At 44.6% G+C, this 21,032-nt stretch overlaps 2 protein-coding genes across 2 annotated transcripts in view; one reads left to right on the top strand and one right to left on the bottom strand.

The window, feature by feature from the left end:
• Positions 1-5,316: 5,316 nt before the first annotated feature.
• Positions 5,317-13,376, bottom strand: PXMP2 (peroxisomal membrane protein 2). The gene is made up of 5 exons (XM_066603764.1): positions 13,050-13,376; positions 10,691-10,807; positions 8,206-8,368; positions 7,269-7,388; positions 5,317-5,882 (listed from the first exon to the last, which is right to left on the bottom strand). Exons 1-5 carry the CDS (start codon positions 13,166-13,168, stop codon positions 5,802-5,804), a joined length of 600 nt encoding a protein of 199 aa, XP_066459861.1. The 5' UTR covers positions 13,169-13,376; the 3' UTR covers positions 5,317-5,801.
• Positions 13,377-13,576: 200 nt separating this feature from the next.
• POLE (DNA polymerase epsilon, catalytic subunit) overlaps positions 13,577-21,032 on the top strand; it is a 70,476-nt gene continuing 63,020 nt past the window's right edge. The window contains exons 1-5 of the mRNA XM_066603763.1: positions 13,577-13,674; positions 14,560-14,695; positions 16,117-16,197; positions 18,596-18,640; positions 18,717-18,809. Of these exons, the coding sequence (XP_066459860.1) occupies positions 13,613-13,674; positions 14,560-14,695; positions 16,117-16,197; positions 18,596-18,640; positions 18,717-18,809 (417 nt within the window). The 5' untranslated portion in view covers positions 13,577-13,612. The remainder of the gene's footprint in view (positions 13,675-14,559; positions 14,696-16,116; positions 16,198-18,595; positions 18,641-18,716; positions 18,810-21,032) is intronic.

Here is a 21,032-nt window from a genome sequence, read left to right as displayed (position 1 = left end):
TAGGCTGACCACGGAGAAGCGCAATGATTCTCCGCTCGTGGACAGGTGCTGGCGCTTTCCAGAGCAGTGCTATGGAAAGATTCAGAGAGTGTGGACAGGCACCCTAAAGCTGGATGTCAGTGTCTTGTTTTTCTCTTCTCCATAGTAAATAAACTAGGAGCTTACGGTGCAATGATTAACTATGGTCATTAATGTTTTAACACTTAGAATCTTAAAGTTCAGTGAACATGTTCATGTGCCAAAGACACAAAAATCATGCCCACTGCCCTTGCGGAACCGCGGAGGGTTAGATTGTTGCCTATGTATATGTAAAACGATCAGTCGTCTAAGGCTTATTTTTCACGTCTGTCTGTTTTGTCCATATTTTTTTTTCCCACTAAAAGTAATATATGCCAGCAGTTCAAAGTATGAAAACCACCTCGTTGCTAGGACCTCAAAAACATCTAACAGAGCAACTTTGCAAATATTCCAGATCAGAAATCTACCCTTTTGCATCTACAGCTCCTCTGCAGAGTTGCTTTTCCATGGTTACAGACTACATACAAAGCTTGCGTAGTCTGTTCCTGCATACATACTCCATTATATCATTTTCTTGCCAAACTTCCAAATCCAACTTAGGAAGAGGAGGTAACCCCTTTCCATCTGTAACAGTTGACATATCCTTAAGGCCGGGCTCTCACGGGCGGACCGAATTCAGTGGGCAGGTTGCGGCTGTGAGCCTGGCCGGAGACCCTGCGTACCTGTAGTGCATATGACTGCAGCGGCTTGCCGTCTTATGCGCAGTACAAATTTTTTTTCTCTTCAATGTTTGCAACGACGCGGCTGTTTGCAGCCCATACGCAATGTTAATTGTGTATGGGCTAGTGGGTCGGGTAGCCTCCATTGACCTCAATGGAGGCCGTTTGCAACAATATAGAGCATTTTTCTTCCACTCGCAGAATACGCAATTCGTAGCTGCAAGTATGCACGAAAAAGCAAAAGCACATGCATTTTAAGGCAGCCGCCGATCCTGCAAGTGGAATCTGCCCATGTAAGCACAGCCTTATGCGGATGAAAAATATATCCTGTACTCAAACTACTAGCGGACATGGAATATTTGAGGCCCACTGCTTGGACGATTGTACATATCCTGCTTGATCCCAATGGTTAGATGATCTGATTGTTCATATGACACAAGCATTGTCTGCTGTTTGGGGCGGCATCAAGTCTCGCAGCCCTCTTTGATTCACAAATAAACTTCAGGATTAAACTTTCCAACGTTCCAAGTAGAAATCAGCAATTACAGTAGTTTAGTACTGTTGGTTTATTAAAATCACAGAATAGGTGCATTAACCATTAAAACAATATATTACAGGAGACCGACCTTACCACATATAAAAGGCTTCTTCCTCCAAGTGATTAGAACCACTGAACCTTTTTTTGCAAATTTAATTTGTATCGCTTAAAAGAAAAGCATTGCAGAAAAGGCAGCATTTTTCCCAAAACACTGGGGCAGTGACGGCACTATGAAACAAGCAGGATTTTTGCAAAAGTAAAGTGCGGGCTACTTGTGTTTAGGAGTGCTGAAGAATAGAGAAAAAAAAAAACAATAAATAAGTCCATAACCTTTAAAAGGCAGTTTTTCCCTGTTGGCAGGGAAGTTCAGAAAAGGAGGAATAAAGCATAGTGTACGGTTGGCCATGCACTTAAAGGTTCTCTCGCAAGAGCATATTTTGTAACGCATCACACTATGACATGCGTTCTTGCTGTGTGCGAACAAACCCCATACACCATCTTTGTGTGTATGCGCACAAAATCTTTTTTGCGCGCGCACTTCACACGCTGTGTGTGGAAGGCACAACTGAAAGTCCATGTGAGATTAGTACTGCGTAGTAGGCATGCAAAACCTGTGCCTGTAATACAAGGTAGCATACCCTTTTGCACTCTATTTTAACCAATGCGGATTGGGAAATGTAGAATACTTAGAATTGGTTTTCATTAAACTTTTCTGAGCATTTGATTTCTAGGCTTTTATTGTTTTCCAAGGCACTGCAAACAGGAAGCCCAAAATCTTAGCAAATTCTGTCAGTTTACTCTGACAGCTCCTTTCCTAGCTGACTTCTGTTGGGAAGGTGCATTCACTGTCTTTCCACTGGGCTATGGACAAGGGGGGAGTGGAATGGTGGAGGTGAGCAGAGAAAGCTACTATTACAGAGGGCTGTAACTCACTCTGGGTGAATCTTCTGCCTTTATCAGCAGTGAAAGGGAACTGATTAGCAGCTGCTAACTGGAGACTAAACCTGGCTTTGTCGCTGCAGACAACCCAGTTCCACGCCGTGGCAGTCCAGTCTTTCGTGACACCACTGCAAACTGAGGTAATGGTGGGTGTCAAAGACAGTACACATCATGGGCGCTGTGAGACCAAATGTCCTTTATCCAAGCGCCTGGAAAAAGTTCCAACAGACACAGGGGCTTGTTACAATGGTGGTATCTGTCTCTGGCTGGCGGACAATTAAACAGTTGGAGCTGCTCATGCTTGTCGGATAAAGTCCTCTATATTGGTGGTCTGTCAAGGTTGTTCTGAGCCTAGCTGCCATGTCCCACATCCACTGGTCCCATCACCTCCTCATAGTCTGGTCAGGACAGTCCAGGTGGCTCGCAATTTAGTGATATGACCATCCAGCTACTTGCATTCCAATAAATCGCCCCTCTCAAACTTTAACTGGGTGAAATAGCTTTGATTGCCTCATAGAGACATGGCTAGTGGGGAGCAAGCTATACCCAGGCAGAAAAAGAGGAAGACTACATACAAGGAGCCTCGGAGAGCCTTTTTATAGACGAAAGGTGGAACCTCTTTTAGTGCCTCAGTTGGCAAGACCGTTGATCTAATCATCATAATGCTAATCATTTGCATATCTACATGAAATGTCGCTTTGCTGCAAAACTCTGCATGCAATTACAACGCTTGTGTTTATTTTCCTCCCAAAAGTGCAGTTGCAAAGATATTAAAACATTGAATATAATCCATATGCCACTTTGCTCTCATTACAAATACAATGATTTGCAGGCTCTAAAAACAGTTTGTGGCAAATTGTAATCACAGTACTCTGTTTGCAGGCAATGTTGTGTGAGGATGATTAAGGGAAAAGTTTTTTCTATAACTGTTAAAGTTTGAGCTTGAACAAAAAATGTTCACTGGCCGATTAGAACGTTCTAAAGTCCATTTCATGGCGTACTCCAGGATTGAGGAGTTGGGAAACTTTCAAATTAAAATTCTGAGCATTCTTTCCCCGAGGCCTTCGGCTACAAAACAGATGCTTTTCTCTGTTAGATCAGTGACAATCTGGTATTCACTGTGTGATTACACCATTAGTATTTTAACTAGCCCTATATAAATAATTGACAGAGATTAGGACTGAATTGGTTGTTTTTTAACATGCCTGATCCTTTGTTCCTGCAGGAAAAGTTCTACCAGTTGTGTCCAAATGTAACCCCATACCCTTTCCCCTATTACAAGCAGCTCCGTCTGGGCATTAGTGTGCAAATGAGGGAGACTGCTTATTATAGCCATCTAAAGCTGAATTTACACATGCAGCTTTCAGAGCCAAACAGAGTGGTGGATGCAAAATAGAGAAGGCCTTCCATTATAATGGTTGTCCTTTTAGGACCCAAGCCTGGCTGTGGCTAGAAGAAAGTGAATCAAATGTTGCATGTGTTCATCTAGACTAAGGTTTATGATCAGATGTACATTGACACATTAGTATTCCTTCCTCACTCATGTAGTAAAAAAAAAATAATTCAAAAACTGATGCAGAACTGAAACAAAATGGGAAGTAGGGTTCCCTTTTTTTTTTTTTTTCTGCTGATCAGTCTAAAATTGGAAACATAAGCCTCCGTTTCTATTAGCTTGGTATCCATTAGAATGGATTAGGTTTGAAAGTATTTTTTCTAGTTTCCTTCGCAGCACGTGCAAAATATGGATGTTAACTGGAACAAATAATGGATACAAAAAGGAAGGCTTAATGTTTATCTGTTCTCCATTGACAGTGCAGGAGAGAAAAAAAAAGGAAGGCTTTCTGTTATGGATCCATTTTCTTAGACAGAAAAAACAAAACAAACAAAAAAAAAAAAAAAAGCACAGCAGACGCTATTGTTTCTGTGAAAAGAAGAAAAAATTAAAAAGAAATCCTGCTGGTACAGACATGAACTGCAACAGAGTCCTAAACACTATACTGAAATTAAAATTATGTTTTTTTAAACACTTTTCTGTCTCTATGATGAAACAGAACAAAAACCCGAATGGATGTGAACAGAGCCGTAATCTGGCAACAGCTGTTTACACGACACAGATAAATACCGTATATACCGGCGTATAAGGCGACGGGGTGTATAAGACGACCCCCCAACTTTCACCTTATACGCCGGTATTACAGTGGAGAAAAAAAAAATTCAGTACTCACCTCCCCCGGCGGTCTGTCGCGCTCCGGCAGGATGTCGCTCGCTCCAGCAGGATGTCGCTCGCTCCTCGTCCCCGACGCAGCATTGCTTTCTGAATGCAGGGCTTGAAATCCCCGCCTCCAGAAAGCTAATACACACGCCGTCAGCCAGTTACAGCCATTCAATGACATCATTGAATGGCTGTGATTGGCTAAAACACACGTGGCTTCAGCCAATCACACTATTCAATGACAGCATTGAATGGCTGTGATTGGCTAAAACACACGTGGCTTCAGCCAATCACACTATTCAATGACATCATTGAATGGGTGTGATTGCTAACACGTGCGCCTTCAGCCAATCACAGCCATTCAATGATGTCATTGAATGGCTGTAACTGGCTGACGGCGTGTGTATTAGCTTTCTGGAGGCGGGGATTTCAATCCCCGCATTCAGAAAGCAATGCTGCGCCGGGGACGAGGAGCGAGCGACATCCTGCCGGAGCGAGCGACAGAACGCCGGGGGAGGTGAGTAATGATTTTTTTTTTTTACACTTTTTTTTGTATTACCGGCGTATAAGACGACCCCCGACTTCAGAGCAGATTTTTCGGGGTTCAAAAGTCGTCTTATACGCCGGTATATACGGTAGTTCTAAAGTAGTTTTAGTGTCCATCATTACATGACATATAGATCCAGAACACGGATCCAAGAGAATGGTTAGGTAAATAAATCCTTGAATGCCCAGTTGCCCAAGTATGAAAACTTCCATTTCCCATGAATCAATATATAACCTCACTAATCTCTAAGATTTCCCAACACTAGCCTAAGTTAGAAATGCTAAGGATGGCTATAGCTCCAGCAATCCTGAAAACTCCACTTCTATGATGAAAGATGCTGAGGGCCGTTTGTCTGAATTTTAATATAAATTGCACAACAATTTAGTTAGGAATTACTTTCATAGAACATGACTGCAGCCCTAATAAACAATGCAATGATGTATGAGGCAATGTAACATGCAAGAAATTAACTTCTTAAAAGTTTGTGTTGGGAAATTGGGGACAATAAATAAAAGTTCTGTCATTACTTGATACCTCCACTCTAGAACAAGTCCAGCTACATACCTACTATGGCATATTTTGGGCAGCCCTCACCTAGTACAGCATAGTTCCTGCTTGACAACCCCTAGTACAGCTCTCCGAAACAAACCTTTATTTTAAGGTCTCCCGACACGGTTTTATAATTGCTTCATTTACATAATCACAGTTTTACTTATAAAAAGTTAGACTATTTTCAGTCTTAGGAAATTATTGCTAAAAAAAAATTAATGGAATCAGTTACTGCTGCAGCCAAGGTTTCTTCAGATTGCTCCATCATTGGCACCGAAGCTAGTTGTCTGGGTTTTTCCTTGTGGAAGCCAAGTATGTAAACCAGAAGAAGGCTACGATATTTGCAAATAACACTCGGAACTGAGGAAAAACAAAAAAACCCAGAACTTTGTTTAGTCTACAAAAATTCTTTGGTAGGCTTGCAATACAAGGTGTGCTATTGAGCATAAGGTTCAGGGGATTAAAGGGCCACTCCAACAAAAACTTTTCCATCACTACACCCCCTCACCTGATTGTCACCTGATTTGGACAGCTATGTATATTGCACTCCATTCCATTCAGTGCAGTATCTGTCTGATACTTAGACACTCCCCTGAAGAGCCTGTGTGGTACAGTCCAGACACTCCCCTGAAGAGCCTGTGTGGTACAGTCCATGCAATCAGGTGAGGGGTGTAGTGATGGAAATGTTTTAGTTGGATCCGCAATTCAATTTGCCCTGTGTACATGAGGTCTTAACCAGACTATAATAAATCAACTCTAAAGGGCCATTTAGACCCAACAATTCTCACTCAATGCACTCTTTAGAGCGAGAATCGTTGGGTCTAACTGCACTGACATCATGCAGTTTTTGTTAATGAGTCGCTGATCTTCTTTCAGCATGCTGAAAGAGAACCATCAACCTTATGAAGCATTCACAGTGGGATACAGCTGATACTATTGTTTCAGCTGTATCCCGCTCCCTGATGACAGGCTGGGTATAAAGAACAGAGCGGTCCAGCTGTGTTCTTCATACGCCGCTCCGAGCGCTCGGCTGTATAACAGCCCGGCGCTCCATGCAGAGAACAGCTGGATGCAGAGAACAAGCAGGGCCACCCCGCTTGTCTTCTGCATCCTCCGCTCGGAGTGCTCAGCTGTATAACACTTGGCTGGTATCCACTCCATGAACAGCTGGGGTATGACGAACACAGTACTCAAGCTGTATAACAGCTGAGTGCTTCTCAAAGAACAGCTGGATGCAGAAGACAAGCCGCCCCGCTTATCTTCTGCTTACCCTGCTCGGAGCGCTTAGCTGTATAACAGCTGTGCACTCTATGCACACAGCAGGAGTATACAGCTGTCTTCTGTATACCCCGCTCGGAGCGCAAAGTGATAGCTCAAAAATGTCAATCAAATTGCCGTTTGAGCGATCACCTTGCCTTGTAAATGCACACAACGATTATTGCTCAAAAACTGCCTTTTGAGCGAGAGTCGGTGTCTAAACCAGGCATTAGGTGAGCTGAAAAAAAAAAAAAAAAAAAAAAAGGACTAGAAACTCAAGTCTCACTTGTCACCCAATTAGTGTCTTTACACAAAACTCTCATCGCTTACATTTGCTCCATCAAGCGACTATTCAGACGATAGTTATCCTGTGTAAAGCCACCCTTAGAATGAAGAAGCACAAACAGTGGAGCTTCGCAAGGAAAGACACCAGATCGTTACAGACACTGCAATTCTTTATTGCACGGGGTATATATACACTGTTCTTACCTGCACTGGAATATAGTTCACATTGATGAACTGAAATGGAGTCCAAACTTTCCAGTTCATCTTTAGTGCTGACCAGTAACTGTCCTTCAACGTTCGATTCAGTGACTTCAGGTTTTTGCCCTGATGGACAAAAAAAAAAAAAAATATATGATATGTAGTGGATATAAAACAGTCATATTGCCCAACCGAACACTAATGGGGGAAAGAACAATAAGTATCTGTCCTCTACCTGCACCGACAATATGACGCATAAATTGCTTGCGCAGTTTGATCTTGATATTCTGAAGTAGGAGCTGCATAGTTCTAAGGAATGCTGCTATTCTTTGTTTCTTGGTTCTTAAAGGTTTCTGACCAGCTATTGGTTTTTGTTCCCACTCTAGATATAGTAACTAGAGTGAATTCTCTAAGACAATCCCCTGTGGTAGTGGATCTTAAGATAAGGGGCAGCAGCCACCATAACATTTGAATACCCTGTTGTGTGGCATGCAACCTTGCAAGGTGTGAGCAATCCCTTAAGGACACAGCCCTTCCCACTCCACACAATGGGGGTGTCTGCTTCACACAGCTGATACCCACTAGCATCAACTGTTACCCTGTAAATGTCAGTTCTGACAGTGGCACTTAGCTACCCCATCGGTTTTTCTGGGTCTCAACCATTCCCCCATAAGGAGATTGCAGGGTCTTGTTCAGTTGTCATGGCAGCCTGAGCCCCCAGCGCTGCCATACCCGGGTGCCAGTCATGTCAAAAGATGGCAGCAGAAAATAATTATGTTTTTCTGCAGCCATTTTAAATCGTCATTATCATACTAAGCCATAGAATGCATTGTGAATGACAGGTAAATGCAATTTTGAGTAGGTCAAGACCAGATGCCGATGTGCTATTACTACATTAGTTAAGGAATGAGCCTAAGACTGGAGAAAAAAAAAAAAAACTCACTTCAAGAAGATTCATCACAATAAAGAAGAGCAGCAGGAAAGCAGGAGCTATAATTAATCGTTCAAGGAGGAGGCGGCGTAGTCCAGCCAGAGGCACGGAGGAAGGGGCCCACTGCTCCAGAAACAAGTAGAAGTAATGAGATAGCGGTCCAGTGAAAAAAAGCCTGCAGGAGGAAACAATTAACTTTTTTTAGGAAAAAAGAATTGAAACAATTGGCAAAATGACTAATCTTGAACTTTTTTTTTCCCCAAAAGAATTTGTAGTGAACAGGAACATTACAGTGTGTCCCGTGGGGACGGAAATGCTGCGGAATTTCCACGGCAAATGTCACAGCATTTCAGCATCCAAAACAGTCAAAATCCGCAGCATCGGTGCAGACTGACTCTAGATCAGCTGCAGCTGATTTAGGAAGATACAGTTTTCTTCCTCATTACCAAAGTCTCTGCGCTATGAGCTCTCCCCAGAACCTGGTGGCGTGTAATAAGTGCAGTGTATCAGTCAGATGATGCAACTTCTGCATCACCTGACCAGCAGTTCAGGCTGCGCCGACAGCACAATGACTTTAAAGACGGGGTGGAGCGCCGTATCTTCCTAAATCCACTGCAGGTATGGATCCAATTTTGACTCTGGTTTGGAGGCGGAAATTCCATCCCATGGGAAATTAACCCCAATAGATTAAGGGATCTTTCAAATCTATAGGTAGTTTTGCAAACTTTTTATTGCCACAATTCATCTGAAAGACAGAAATGTAGCAACTTTGCAAATGGACTTCGTTATAAATCTACCGTTTGGTGTATAGAGCTTCTGCACAGATCTAGGAGTCTCCAGTTACAGACAGTATTTAAAAGACAGCTTGCTACATACAAGGACTCAATCAAATGCAAGAATCACCACTATTAAATACAGGCTAGTACAGAGGAGCTGCCAGCTGCTGTAGAACCTGGGAAAGAGATGGATCACTCATGAGGTGTGAGGTGTGCCCACTTGTTCACTTTGTACTTTGGCTTAATGTTAACTAGAAGTATGACGGCAATGTGAAACCGCCAACCTAGATACACAAGCAAACTAGTCAGCCTGTAAAAGGTCAACCGGGACACGCATGACATTCACCATCTCACTGCCGGAAAGCCGAATGTTAGCCATTGGAGAGTAGGATTAGAAAAGAAATCAAGGCTGTCTCTTTGCTTTAATAGGTTTATTTTTTTTCTTAGTTTTTAATCATAGGAACAGGGGTAACCGAGTACCCATTTAGAGACAGTGAAAAATGCAAATATAGATACTAATGGTGTGTAAGACAAATCTGTTGCAGTCTGTGCCCGCTGTTTGATGTATTAGAAATATGTAGAAAAAAAATGAAGACTATATAAGTGGTCATGGGTGAAAGAAACATGGAAAGCTTAGACCTTTAGTAATGCATTAAGATATGTACATATATTGTAAAGGAACTGGCCAAACAAAGCCTTAAAATAACCAGTCCTGGAGAAACCAAGATGTCCCAACGCCCTCTGACTACCTGATGCCCACTGTGCATTAGTATGCATAATCAGTCTGCACATGAGCAGTGCTTGGCAGTCACATCAGCATGTAGTGCCTTAGACTACTGATTAGAGATGAGCGAACGTACTCAGTAAGGGCGATTTCGGAATCGAGCACCGCGATTTTCGAGTACTTCACTACTCGGGTGAAAAGTACTTGGGGGCGCTGTGGGGCGTGGCGTGGTGGTGGGGGGTTACCCTCGCTCTCTCCCCCCCCCCCCCCCACTCCCCTCTGCAACCCCCCCGCTCACCCACAGCGCCCCCGAGTACTTTTCACCCGAGTAGTGCAGTACTCGAAAATCGCGGTGCTCGATTGCGAAATCGGCCTTACCGAGTACGTTCGCTCATCTCTACTACTGATACATACAGCGTGCATCTGTGAAGCTATGCGGCCATCTTTCTTTCTCCAGGATTGGAGAGTCCCTTTAAATTCAGCTTGCACATGTTTTTATTGCTAGCGAATGTTTAATTAAAGGGAAACTGTCACACTGAAAATGTAATCCATTCTGCAGTCAACATGTTAGAGAGGAGGAGGAGGAGCTGCTGAGCAAATAGATACAAGTTATACTGAATCTTTTCCCGTAAAACTATGTATTTCATTAATTCACATTTCAGCACATTCTGAGCTGAACAGTCCAGCGGGTGGCTCTATCAGGGACTGATAGCTACCCCTGTATGTACAGTCAGATGATAGCTGTCAATCACTGGTAGGACCGCCTGTTGGACCTCCAAGCTCAGGATGAGCATAGGATTTAAGTGAATAAAATGCAAGTTGTACTGAATATTTTCCCACCAAACTATTCTCCCCCCCCCTCCGCTCTATAGTTACACTGCCTGCAGTTTGGAAGTACGTTCAAGCCGTCAGTCTCCCTTTAATTTAGGTCTGGGATATGGGTGCCATAGAGCAAGCCTTGTACCAGCTTTCAGCAGAGTATAATTGACAAGCTTACCCGTATGCAGCAAACCGAAGTGGTGAAACCAGGTCAACACTTTTGGCTGATGATTTAGATTGGCGCCTCCTTTCTATGCTCTGTGATAAGAGATTTCCCAATGCAGACAGAAGTGCGCTAGAAATAGAAAAAAAATATTTTAGTGCAAGTTGGTTCACAAAACGACATGGTGCAGCGCCATGCTATAGAGCAGGACACAATTCATTGTGATTACAAGACACAGCTGAAACACTTGAAGCCCCCCCCCCCCCCCCCAACCATTTCGAGTGGGCTGTTACCCGAATGGGGGGGGGGGGGTTATTATCCTTTAAGTCAGGGATCTCCAACCACCGGGCCATTGGCCGCTCACATCTGTAGTGAATACCATCAGGCGCCACGGCTCCCCTGCCGATATGCACTAAGCGGCGCTGATCCTGGCCACACTATGACATCAGTGTGCAGCCGGGATCCTCCTCCCCTGATGTCTCCTACTACTTGGTTCTGCGAGAGCAGGAGAAAGAGGCATCCAGTTACAGTGTACATCGGGATCAGCAGCGCTTACAGGAGGAGGAGAGGGTAAGTATCTGGGTCTCGGAAGCTGGAGGGTGCTCTGCCGCATGTCACTGCTAGCGGTGGGGGGAGCGCTCTGCCGCATGTCACTGCTAGCGCTGGGGGTGGGGCGCTTATATGTGAGGGAAATGCTGGCAAATGGCCTCAGTGGAAATTTCTGTGGCAAATTCTGCAGCATTTCCGCATCTAAAAAGCAGTCAAAATCTACATAAGGAACACATTTTGGGTGTCACTGTCTCCCATCACCCCTAGATGGGACAGTCTAGTTTCAGGAAAACAAGCCCAGTGCTCCCACTGATCCAGGGAAACAAGCCCAGTGCTCCCACTGATCCAGGGAAACAAGCCCAGTGCTCCCACTGATCCAGGGAAACAAGCCCAGTGCTCCCACTCATTCTGAACCTATGGTGAGTTGAGTTACATTATAAATGTCATAATTAAATGATAAGTATGCATTAAACTCAAACCCCCTCCATAACCCCGTCCCCATGACCAAAGCCCCACCCCTGCTGGGCCATGGAAAAATGGACCGGCTTCACGCAAGACCCTGGTGCAAAAAGGGTTGGGGACCACCGCTTTAAGTGGTAGGCCTCTCCAGCTGCAGACCAAAACCAACAGGCTGTGGGGAATTAAAAAAATTTTAAAAAAATTGATCTCTATCTAGCTTACACTGCACACGTGTGGCAGAGCATATGGCTGCAGAATGTGTAAGACATGGTTGGAAGATCCGCAGTGTTCCACTTGCAGACATAACCATAAGTGCTTTTAAACGGGGTGATTCTCATTTGCACGTGCGGACGAGTCATTGACAGCGTTCGCTTGTCCGCGCAGTGCAACCTGTTTAGACAGGCAGATTCACCATTGACTTATTCAAGAAGTTTGCCATGTGAAACACCGAAATAACAGCGTTTACACCAAACGAGAAGTGAGCGAGCCAACAATGATACTTACGCTTGTATAAACTGGACAAGTGAGAAGTGCACAAGTCTCGTTCTTCGTTGGCTCACATTTAGGGCTAATGTCCACAGGTTGTCTTTCACCGCACATGCGATACACAATGAATGGGGGCGCTTAAAGCCAATGGACCTTCATTCCTGCATGCACACAGCGCTTCCATACAGCAGGGAAATAAATCACAGCATGCACTACTCTGCATAGGATAGGAAGCCCTGCCATGGCCCCAGTATTGAAACGCTGCTCCTACGCAGGCATTGCAAGAGGGCAGGGTTTCGAAAAGTAGTACGAGTTATTTTTGTGTCATTTACCTGTTATTTTCTACGGGAACTTACATTTTTATTTATTTATTTTTTTTAAGTAAGTCACCATGCAAGTGCGATTTTGCAATTGGAAGCACTCATAAGTTTCTCACGTGCATTAAAAAAAAATTTGGCAAGTACATAGATGGGAGGTGGTGTATTTTTTTTTATTTTTTTATAAAATATCAAAAATTGCAAGTTTACAAGCAGGCAGATATGGCACTCGCCCATGTGAGCGCACCCCAAGGATAACATCTGCTTGCAGTTTGTACATTCTCCCCGTGTCCTCTGGGTGCTGCAGTTTCCAAAAACAGTAGTTGGATTCAGACAATGCGCCCCAACAGGGACAGAAGCGGCTGATGTACAGCACTGCAGAATACCTATGCACGAAATAGGTGAGTACAATACATAAAGACGCCCCCTACAGCTCACATCACCACCTCTTCATTATTCTACAGCCTTTTTCAAGAATTCATACACAAATAGAACTAAGTGCCTCCAGTACTTGGGGGTCAGTTAGTAAAGAACTACATATCCCAGCATGCATTGCGCGGTACCTGGTGAGCGCCTTGGTAAGTACGGGGCGGCTATGGAGCAGCTGTAGGTAGGTCCGCAGCAGGACGGTCGGTACCGGTACATGCTCAGGCTCCATGATCGGCTTGGAAGCGAGCGGCATTGCTGTACTACAGCTGCACCGGCTGTTCTGTAGGAGGAGGGAGACTGACTCTGACTCCGCCCACCAAGGCGCGTCACTACGGCAGCCACCTGCACTACTACTACTGCTTCAGATGAACGCTATATAGTGACAGAACGGCATTAGGTGCAGGCTGCCGCCATTACTATATAGTGGCCATAGTATTGCATCGGTTTCCGGCTCACTTCCAGTGTAAACCATTGGCATCAACTCTTTACAAACTACTGCGCTGATTGGTTCTTATTAGGTACCTCAGAACTGATTGGTGGGCTGATACGCTACGGTGATTGGTTGAAAGTGGAAAGTGCTGTTCTTTGATTGGCTGTTGGCAGTAAAGGCATTGGAAGGTGACGGGCGATCTGGGCGGGGCTACAAACTGCTGCTGGCGGGAGTTGGTCGGCGCGGGAAGTACAGTCTGGTGCCGGGATGGTGCTGCAAAACAGCGGGAAGTTTAGAGCCGAACCTCGGGCTGACGGGGACGGGCAGCAGTGAGTAACCGGGCGAGAGGCTCAATGTCATTGTTTGTGAGATCTCTGCTGTCCGTGAATGAAAAGTGCTGAATGTGAACGTAATCAGAGCCCATCTTCAGCCATTGGCAGCGGCCTCAGCATTCCCATCCAGTGGACTTGGCTGTGAATTCTTAGAAACGCCTTTAATTGACTATAAAATGTTGTCATTGCAGTCATACTATACACCATGTCCTTCTTGGTGGCAGTAGTGAGCAGTGTGACTGGTAGTGCTGGCGCTCCACAATTGTCCTACTTGAGTTATGTCGGTTGGCATGGTTCTGTGATGGGCATTCGCATCGCAGAGAGTTGCAGACTTGCTTGGCACGGGGTTTCCTATTGGTTATTCTATACATCACCCACTGAGTGTGTCGTCAGGATGAAGCTTTGCTGCCCGCCGGATGGCACAGCAACTGCTGTGTCCCACTGAATACAGTGCAAATCACGGGTGACCCTCACGGTAGTTTGACTTTCTATAAAAAAAGGAAAAGGAAAGTGGTGCTGCTCCATGTCACTAGTGGCACAATGTCTCAAGCCTCACACCCATGGCAATGTGTTTCACAAGGGTGGGTTCACATCTGCCCCAGGAATTCGGGGAGCAGGAAAGGGTGAAAGGTTCTGTCTCTGGATGGAACTGAACAGCGCCGGACGGACTCCATTGAAAATAATGGGGGTTGTCTGCTTTCCGCCCAGCTGCCCAGTGCAGCCCTTTTTCAGTTTTTTGAGTCGCATCTGTGACGGAAGTTCCAGTGTGGCCGTAAAAGCTGCCTAGAACTAATTATTTTTCACTGAGTGGGTCTGTGATATGGACAGAAGTTTATCTGAACTTTCTCACATTTTCTGCCATTTTTTTCATCTTTCTTTTAGAGATGACTCCTCATCCAGTTCAGCCGCAAGGAGACTGGAGCGCAGCCAGTGGACGGATAAGATCGATGCTCAGTATGGGTTCGAAAGGATTAAGGAGCCTGGAGAAAAAACGGGATGGCTGCTGAACATGCACCCGGTAAGTGCGGCCTAGTATAGTCCTTCAGCACCAGGAGGGTAGAAGAGCTGCAGCATCGCGGAGTAACGCGAATCTGCATAACTGTCACAAGAAGGCCGGCTGTCCACGGGCGATGCGGTATCCTGCGGCGAAGCTCTGCTGTGGGAGCCGCCGCCAAATCTCCGCCGGTCAGCCCTATCTAATAGATAGGCTGACTGCGGAGAATCGGGGCAATTTGCAGGAAGCTGCGAATTGCCCACCACGAGCGGAGAATCGCAACGATTCTCCGCTCGTGGACAGGTGCCGGGGCTTTACATAGCAATGCTATGGGAAGCGTCAGCCAGCGTTATTCGCCGGCGGTTTATCGTCGGTGAATAAACTGCCGTGGACAGGGGGCCGAAGTCATGTCCCTGAAAAACCGTATACACAAGAGCACAAAAAGATCTGTTTAGTGTTGATCTGCATTAATCACACCTAAATAAGGGCAGTTTCACATCTGCGCCAGAACCGACGGTCGGAGGTTCCATTGCAGATCCGGTATGAGCAGCAGGCAAACAGACCGCATTACAGTCATTAAGGTCTGTTCAGCGCCATTCGGTTCCAACCTTAGATGAAGCCGTTCTGCCAAGAGGATCCTTGAACGGAGCAGGAAAGTGGAACCCTGAGCACAGATGTGAAACCACCCTAAAACCACTTGCATCTGCAATATTGACTTGTAGTGACTATCATGTCTCTCGCAAGAGCAAGCTATGTGATTGTGTTGAGAGGAGATTCCCTGCCATCCCATTTGTACTGAAGCGGCTGCTGCCACCAGTTATGTAACTCAGGTGTGGAGTTGGTAGAAATATTCTAACTCCGGAATCCAAAGTAAAATGTTAACGGGGTATTTTCATCCTGGCCAGTCATTCTCCCTCTGTATGCAGCAGCTGGGAGTATGAAACAGCTGAGCGGGCCGGGCTAGTCTGTTTCTGTAAGTTTAGGAGCTCACTGTCCTTAAAGAGACAACCTCTTTAAAGGGAAACTGACGTCCATGATGCTGTCCTCCCCGAGGGCAGCATAGTGTATGGACGGACAGACAGACTGATTTCACTCATGTGGATCAGTGCGACAGTTTTATTAAGAACTTGCACATTAAACTCTCCTGCCCACAACCAGCAGTGCCAGAGATTAGGTCAATGATATATGGATCCCCCCATATTCTAGGCACTAATGGACAGGTTTCTCTTTATTACTGTTCATACCAAGAGACCGCTCCATCAGCGGCTTGAGGGCGCATATTATTGGACTCCTCTCTTGCAGTTTCTTAGAAACTGCTGCACCGATCCACGTAAGTGACAGATCACTACATTGTGCTGGGTAAGGGCAGCAGAAGGGACCCAATAGATTTTCTTTAAGTAATTGATAACCGATATTAATGTTCCATCTTGTTATTTTATTCTTAGACTGAAATTCTTGATGAGGACAAACGTCTTGTGAGTGCTGTAGATTATTACTTCATACAGGAAGATGGAAGCAGGTTCAAGGTGGGTAATGAAGCCCTTTTACATAAAATAAAGCTGTCTGACCTTTTCAGAAATCGTATAAAATCTGGTTCCGATAAAATGGGAGCTATAGAGAGCAGTAACTCTTGGAGCCATCCTTCAGCCATTCACTCATTCTACGGGGAGATATGTATTTATTATATAAAAGTGCAGCTGCACTTTATATTCTGTATCGGTCATTCTAAAGCTAAGATACCAAAAGCGTGTCAGTAGACCTTAATGCACCCAAAGCTGCAGCCGTATGAAGTGGGGTCGGAAATATTGACTTTACAGGCTGACACTTCTCAGTCAGTGTGTGCATAGGAGAAGGGGAAGGGAGATGATCAGGCAGCAGAGAAGCACTGTGATTCTCATGTATATCCTCACCCCAGGGGGGTGGCTGACATGACTCTTTATTTATGTTCTCAGCCGTTCCTAAAAATAACCTGCATATAATTTATATTGCCACATTCAGAACATCCCATACTACAAAATACTACATTTATCCAGCACGGTAAATTCTGTAAAAGAAAAAAACAAACAAAAAAAACTGCAGATTTTGATGCGGAGCCACATTAAAGTCCACAGCAGATCGTTTGCTGCTGAAATTGCGTCTCAAGTGGATGTACCCTAAAACTCCAAGCACATGCTTGTAACTCATGTGACAGATTCTCTTAAACCCCTTAATGATTGCCCATACGCCTTTTCACGGCTGCTATTAAGGGGCGTTATTCTGATGCATGCGTCTCTTTATAGCATTGCATCAAAAGCCCAGCTTGGGGGGGATGGTTGCTCGGCTGTCTGACAGCCTGGCACTGGCTTGAACAGCAGGGACCAGAGAAACTGCCCATCTCCGCTGTTTAACCCTTTACATGCCACATGTAAAGGGCAACAGAGTAAGGGGACTCCCTCCATCACCTATCAGACCTCTGAGATATGATTGGTAGGTTGCTAATCCAGCCGGAGGCTGGGATATGGCTTCTGGATCGATGAGCTATGGTGGCCTATGAGGCTTAGCCCCTTCTGAGCTTCATAGACCAGATAATACTCTGCTATACTGCACTGTGTTATAAGAACAATCAAATTCAAATCCCCTAGTGGGGCAAAAATAAAAACTTAACATGTAAAAATTCTACATTTTCCCCCTATACTAAGTAGAAAAAATACAAATCACTGCATGTATTATTTTTGGGCTATTTACTCGTTACTAGTAAAAAGTTAGTATCTTATCTAACCCACAAGGTTAACGCCGTGGAAAAAATACAAAAAACATGGCCAAAGCAGTTAATTTTGCTTATCTCGCCTTACAAAAACGGAACTGAAAGAGATCAAAAAGTCTCATGTGGCTTGATGGCCAGCTAAAGAGGACACTTGTTAGTGCAGCTCCCGGGGACCACTTTGTTTGTTACACTTTCCTGTGGCCATTCCACCTTCAAAGTGCCTTGTAACACCTCCAGAAGGTTGTGCCTTGGTTCCACCACCACTTTCTGCAAAGAGAGCCTGCGATGTAGATCCGTGTTGCCTGCAGATCTGAACACGGGAGCAGCACCCACCATCCCTGGTTGGATCCTGGTCTAATTGGCGGTATAGGAGCCCCAGGCTTAGTCGCAGCACCCTCTATTTTTTATTTCTCTTCTTCTTTGCTGGCTGCGGTCGTACTGGCCTTCGGCTGAGCTACATGGTAATTGGGGAGCTCACTTCTTCAGCCAGGACTGTGGTTGGCTTCTGCAGAGTTGTGGGAAAGATCTGCTAGCCTTGCAGTGAACCATGGAGCTACTAGTCAGCGCTACAGGACCCCCTGCTACAGTTGTCTTTGACTATATCTAAGTGATCATCAGTGCCCTTAGTGTTGGTGGGACAGTGTTTGTGAATACAGTAAGGCTCTGATTTTAACAAAACATAAAAAAAACCACTGTATGAACTTGGTATTGACGGAATGATTCTGACACAGAACATAATGTTGTCATGTTATATTGCACGCTGAACGCCATAAAATGATATTCCAAAAACATATGCTGGAATTTCTTTATTTTCTCATGCCCCCCCCCCCCCTTCCTCTTAAAAAAAAAAAAAAAAATTAATAAGAATTATACAATACATCGTGTACCCAAAAATGATGCCATTGAAAAATACAACTCGTCTTGCAAAACACAAGCCCTCGTATGGCTATGGCGACGGAAAAATTAAAAGTCTCTAAGGAATGTGACGATGAAAAATTAGTTGGTCATTAAGACGCAAACAGACTTCGGTACTAAGGGGTTAGACCAAGTACAAACATTGCCTAAACGCTTCCTTAATTAAGCCAGAGCTTCTGTAGTCCTGTAATAAGAAACCACCTTCTGGGGACTTTTTCTTTTGATGTATCTGTGATAACCTCTCCAACCATTTTGCTTTCCTGCAGGTTGCCCAACCATATAAGCCTTATTTCTATGTGGCCACAAAAAAGGTAACTTCAGTCTTCCTGTCGTGTTTTTCTACATGTTTGTGTGCCCTATTTGTCTGAATTTATTGCTGTTTTCCAGGGATGTGAGAGGGAAGTCTCATCTTTTCTCTCCAAGAAGTTTCAAGGAAAGATAGCAAAATTGGAAACTATACCCAAGGAAGATCTGGATTTGGTTAGTAATCAAACAGCAGCTGTTTCTAGGTGGATGTTTGGAGAGTCAGGCTGCCTTCATGCACTCATCCGATGGTGGTATTTTATGGTGTATGGCCAGCTTTAGAGTCACGTTGGCACTTGTCCATTTAGCAACCAGGAAAACATCCTGGAGCACGGTTTGCTCTTTGCAACACTCTGTGTTTTGTTTTTTCTTAAAATAAAGTATTATACTTATATTAAAGTATAATACAGAATAGACTGTTTCCTGTAAGCTGCAAAGAAGTGATAAAACTATCTGGAAATTACATTTTTTAAATTTTTTTAATTAATGGAAACTGGTGAAGGTGAAGCTTCTTTTATTTGATCTAGATGGGTGGTCGCCACTTAGTAATCCAAGAGTCACAGAGACAGATAGGTTCTCACACTTCTAAACATAAATCACTGTAGAGAACCTTTTACATCATGTGCTATATAGATCAATCTAAAATATAACATTTAATAGTATTTATCTAAAATTAAATGAAAGACCACAATACAAATATAACTATACAGACAAACTATACATAACATGCATGGGTTAGGGATATCTAGTATGTGACTATACCCTTAAGCTGTGTTATTGTGAAATCCTCAGGGTATACACGTTGGATCCTATGTTGTGCCCCCGAACCTAACTGATGTCTTTTCATATAAACAGTTTCGTCTTGACACCCCAGGCACTTGGTGGGCAACCTGTTCCCAAGTTCCAAGGAAAGTTTATCAATATACGCTTTATGATCTAATTGATCAAAATAGACAAGCTCTCCAAGGTAATTTTCTTTGGGGTCTGTAGGAAACTAGGATATTTGGACAGAAAATTTCATCATGTCCTATCAAAGCTGATTTGAAACGGCCTGAGGTTTGGATCTTGATCAGACTAAGTCACATTACATTTTAACAACTGGACCATGTGATCATTCTATTGGCAAGATATATGGTTATCTTCAAATTCAGACAGTGGATCTTTATTGAAAGACCATAATGTGTCTCATAGTGATAGCCATTCTTGTACTTTAGAATGAGGGTGTGTTGTATAGACTTCTAGAGGACTTTAAATCCTTTGTCCTTTACAAAGTAATGTATATTTCGCAAACTCATTCGGGGATCTTAATATCTAGATCTCAAACTTCTCGACGCGTTTCCTCAGCAACCCGTGCACGGATGCCGATTCATCAGGAGTTTGATTATTACAACTGATATTAATGCTGTCCTGATTTTCAATATGGCACCTCTAATAGACGTTTAGAGATAGCGCTGACTCTCAGAGGCAGCATGGACCTAAGCTGATTTGTTTCCCTTTTTTTTATACTATCTAAACAGCTCTGATACTGGCTGACATAGCTTCTTTATTATTTAGAGTGCACCGATGGTGCTCACACCCCTGGCTCCAAGAGCCTACTGACAGTCTAAGGTTCTCTACAGCCACTAAGGCCTCCTTCCCACGAACGGATTTACGCCGTGTAAATTCGCGGCAAAAATCCGCTGCGTTGCCCCCTGCTATTGGGTTCTATTGAACCTAATAGCTCAATGCTCACGGGGCGGAATTCCACCGCGGAATTTCGCACCGTGAAATCTCCCGTCCTCACCCGCAGCATGTTCTATTTGCTGCGGGTGTACGCGCTGACGGCTTCCATTGCAGTCAATGGAAGCCGTCCGTTCACGCTATCTACCGCTGTAACCAGCGGAAGATAGCGTAAAAAACCGCTTTCCCGCCTTCCGCCGCCGCGTCATATGACGCGGCCGGCGCGTCACGTGACACGGCCGGCCGCGTCATGTGACGCGGTGGGCGTGTCGCATGACGTGACGGCGGTGGGCGGGGAAGCGTCTACACGCTATCTTCCGCTGGTAAGTATGGGGTCTCTGGGGGGCGCCGTGACGGGCTTCACTGCGGAATATTACGCGGCGGAGCCCGTCACGCTCGTGTGAAGCCGGCCTTAGTAATCCAAGTGCAAGCCAGGATTAGTGGTAAAACTCAGGAAGTCCATTTTTTCTTCGTACTATAGTTGATAGTCATAGTACACACATATATAATAAACATGCCTGGTTGCTAAATAACCCAGGTTATCTCCCACTAGCTGTATCAGAACGAGTGCCTCAAACACAAAGTCATCACATTTGTTACCCAAGCAGGGTGTCATGCTAGGGGCTGTCAGGAAGTAGTCTCTCTGAGACTCCAACTCTCTGGCTTTCAACAGCAGGGCTT

Source organism: Eleutherodactylus coqui, chromosome 5, assembly GCF_035609145.1.
Source record: "Eleutherodactylus coqui strain aEleCoq1 chromosome 5, aEleCoq1.hap1, whole genome shotgun sequence".
In the NCBI taxonomy this organism is placed as follows: domain Eukaryota; kingdom Metazoa; phylum Chordata; class Amphibia; order Anura; family Eleutherodactylidae; genus Eleutherodactylus; species Eleutherodactylus coqui.
Note: the sequence above shows the minus strand (reverse complement) of the source record. Positions and strands in the feature narration are given on the sequence as shown.

Bases quoted from the DNA above. Each gene is read 5' to 3' on its own strand.
- PXMP2 (XM_066603764.1), bottom strand. From the start codon at position 13,168: ATGCCGCTCGCTTCCAAGCCGATCATGGAGCCTGAGCATGTACCGGTA. The intron at 10,808-13,049 runs GTACCGCGCAAT...TTCTATTTCTAG, and splicing joins CTTACCAAGGCGCTCACCAG to CGCACTTCTGTCTGCATTGG. The intron at 8,369-10,690 runs GTAAGCTTGTCA...TTCCTCCTGCAG, and splicing joins CTTCGGTTTGCTGCATACGG to GCTTTTTTTCACTGGACCGC.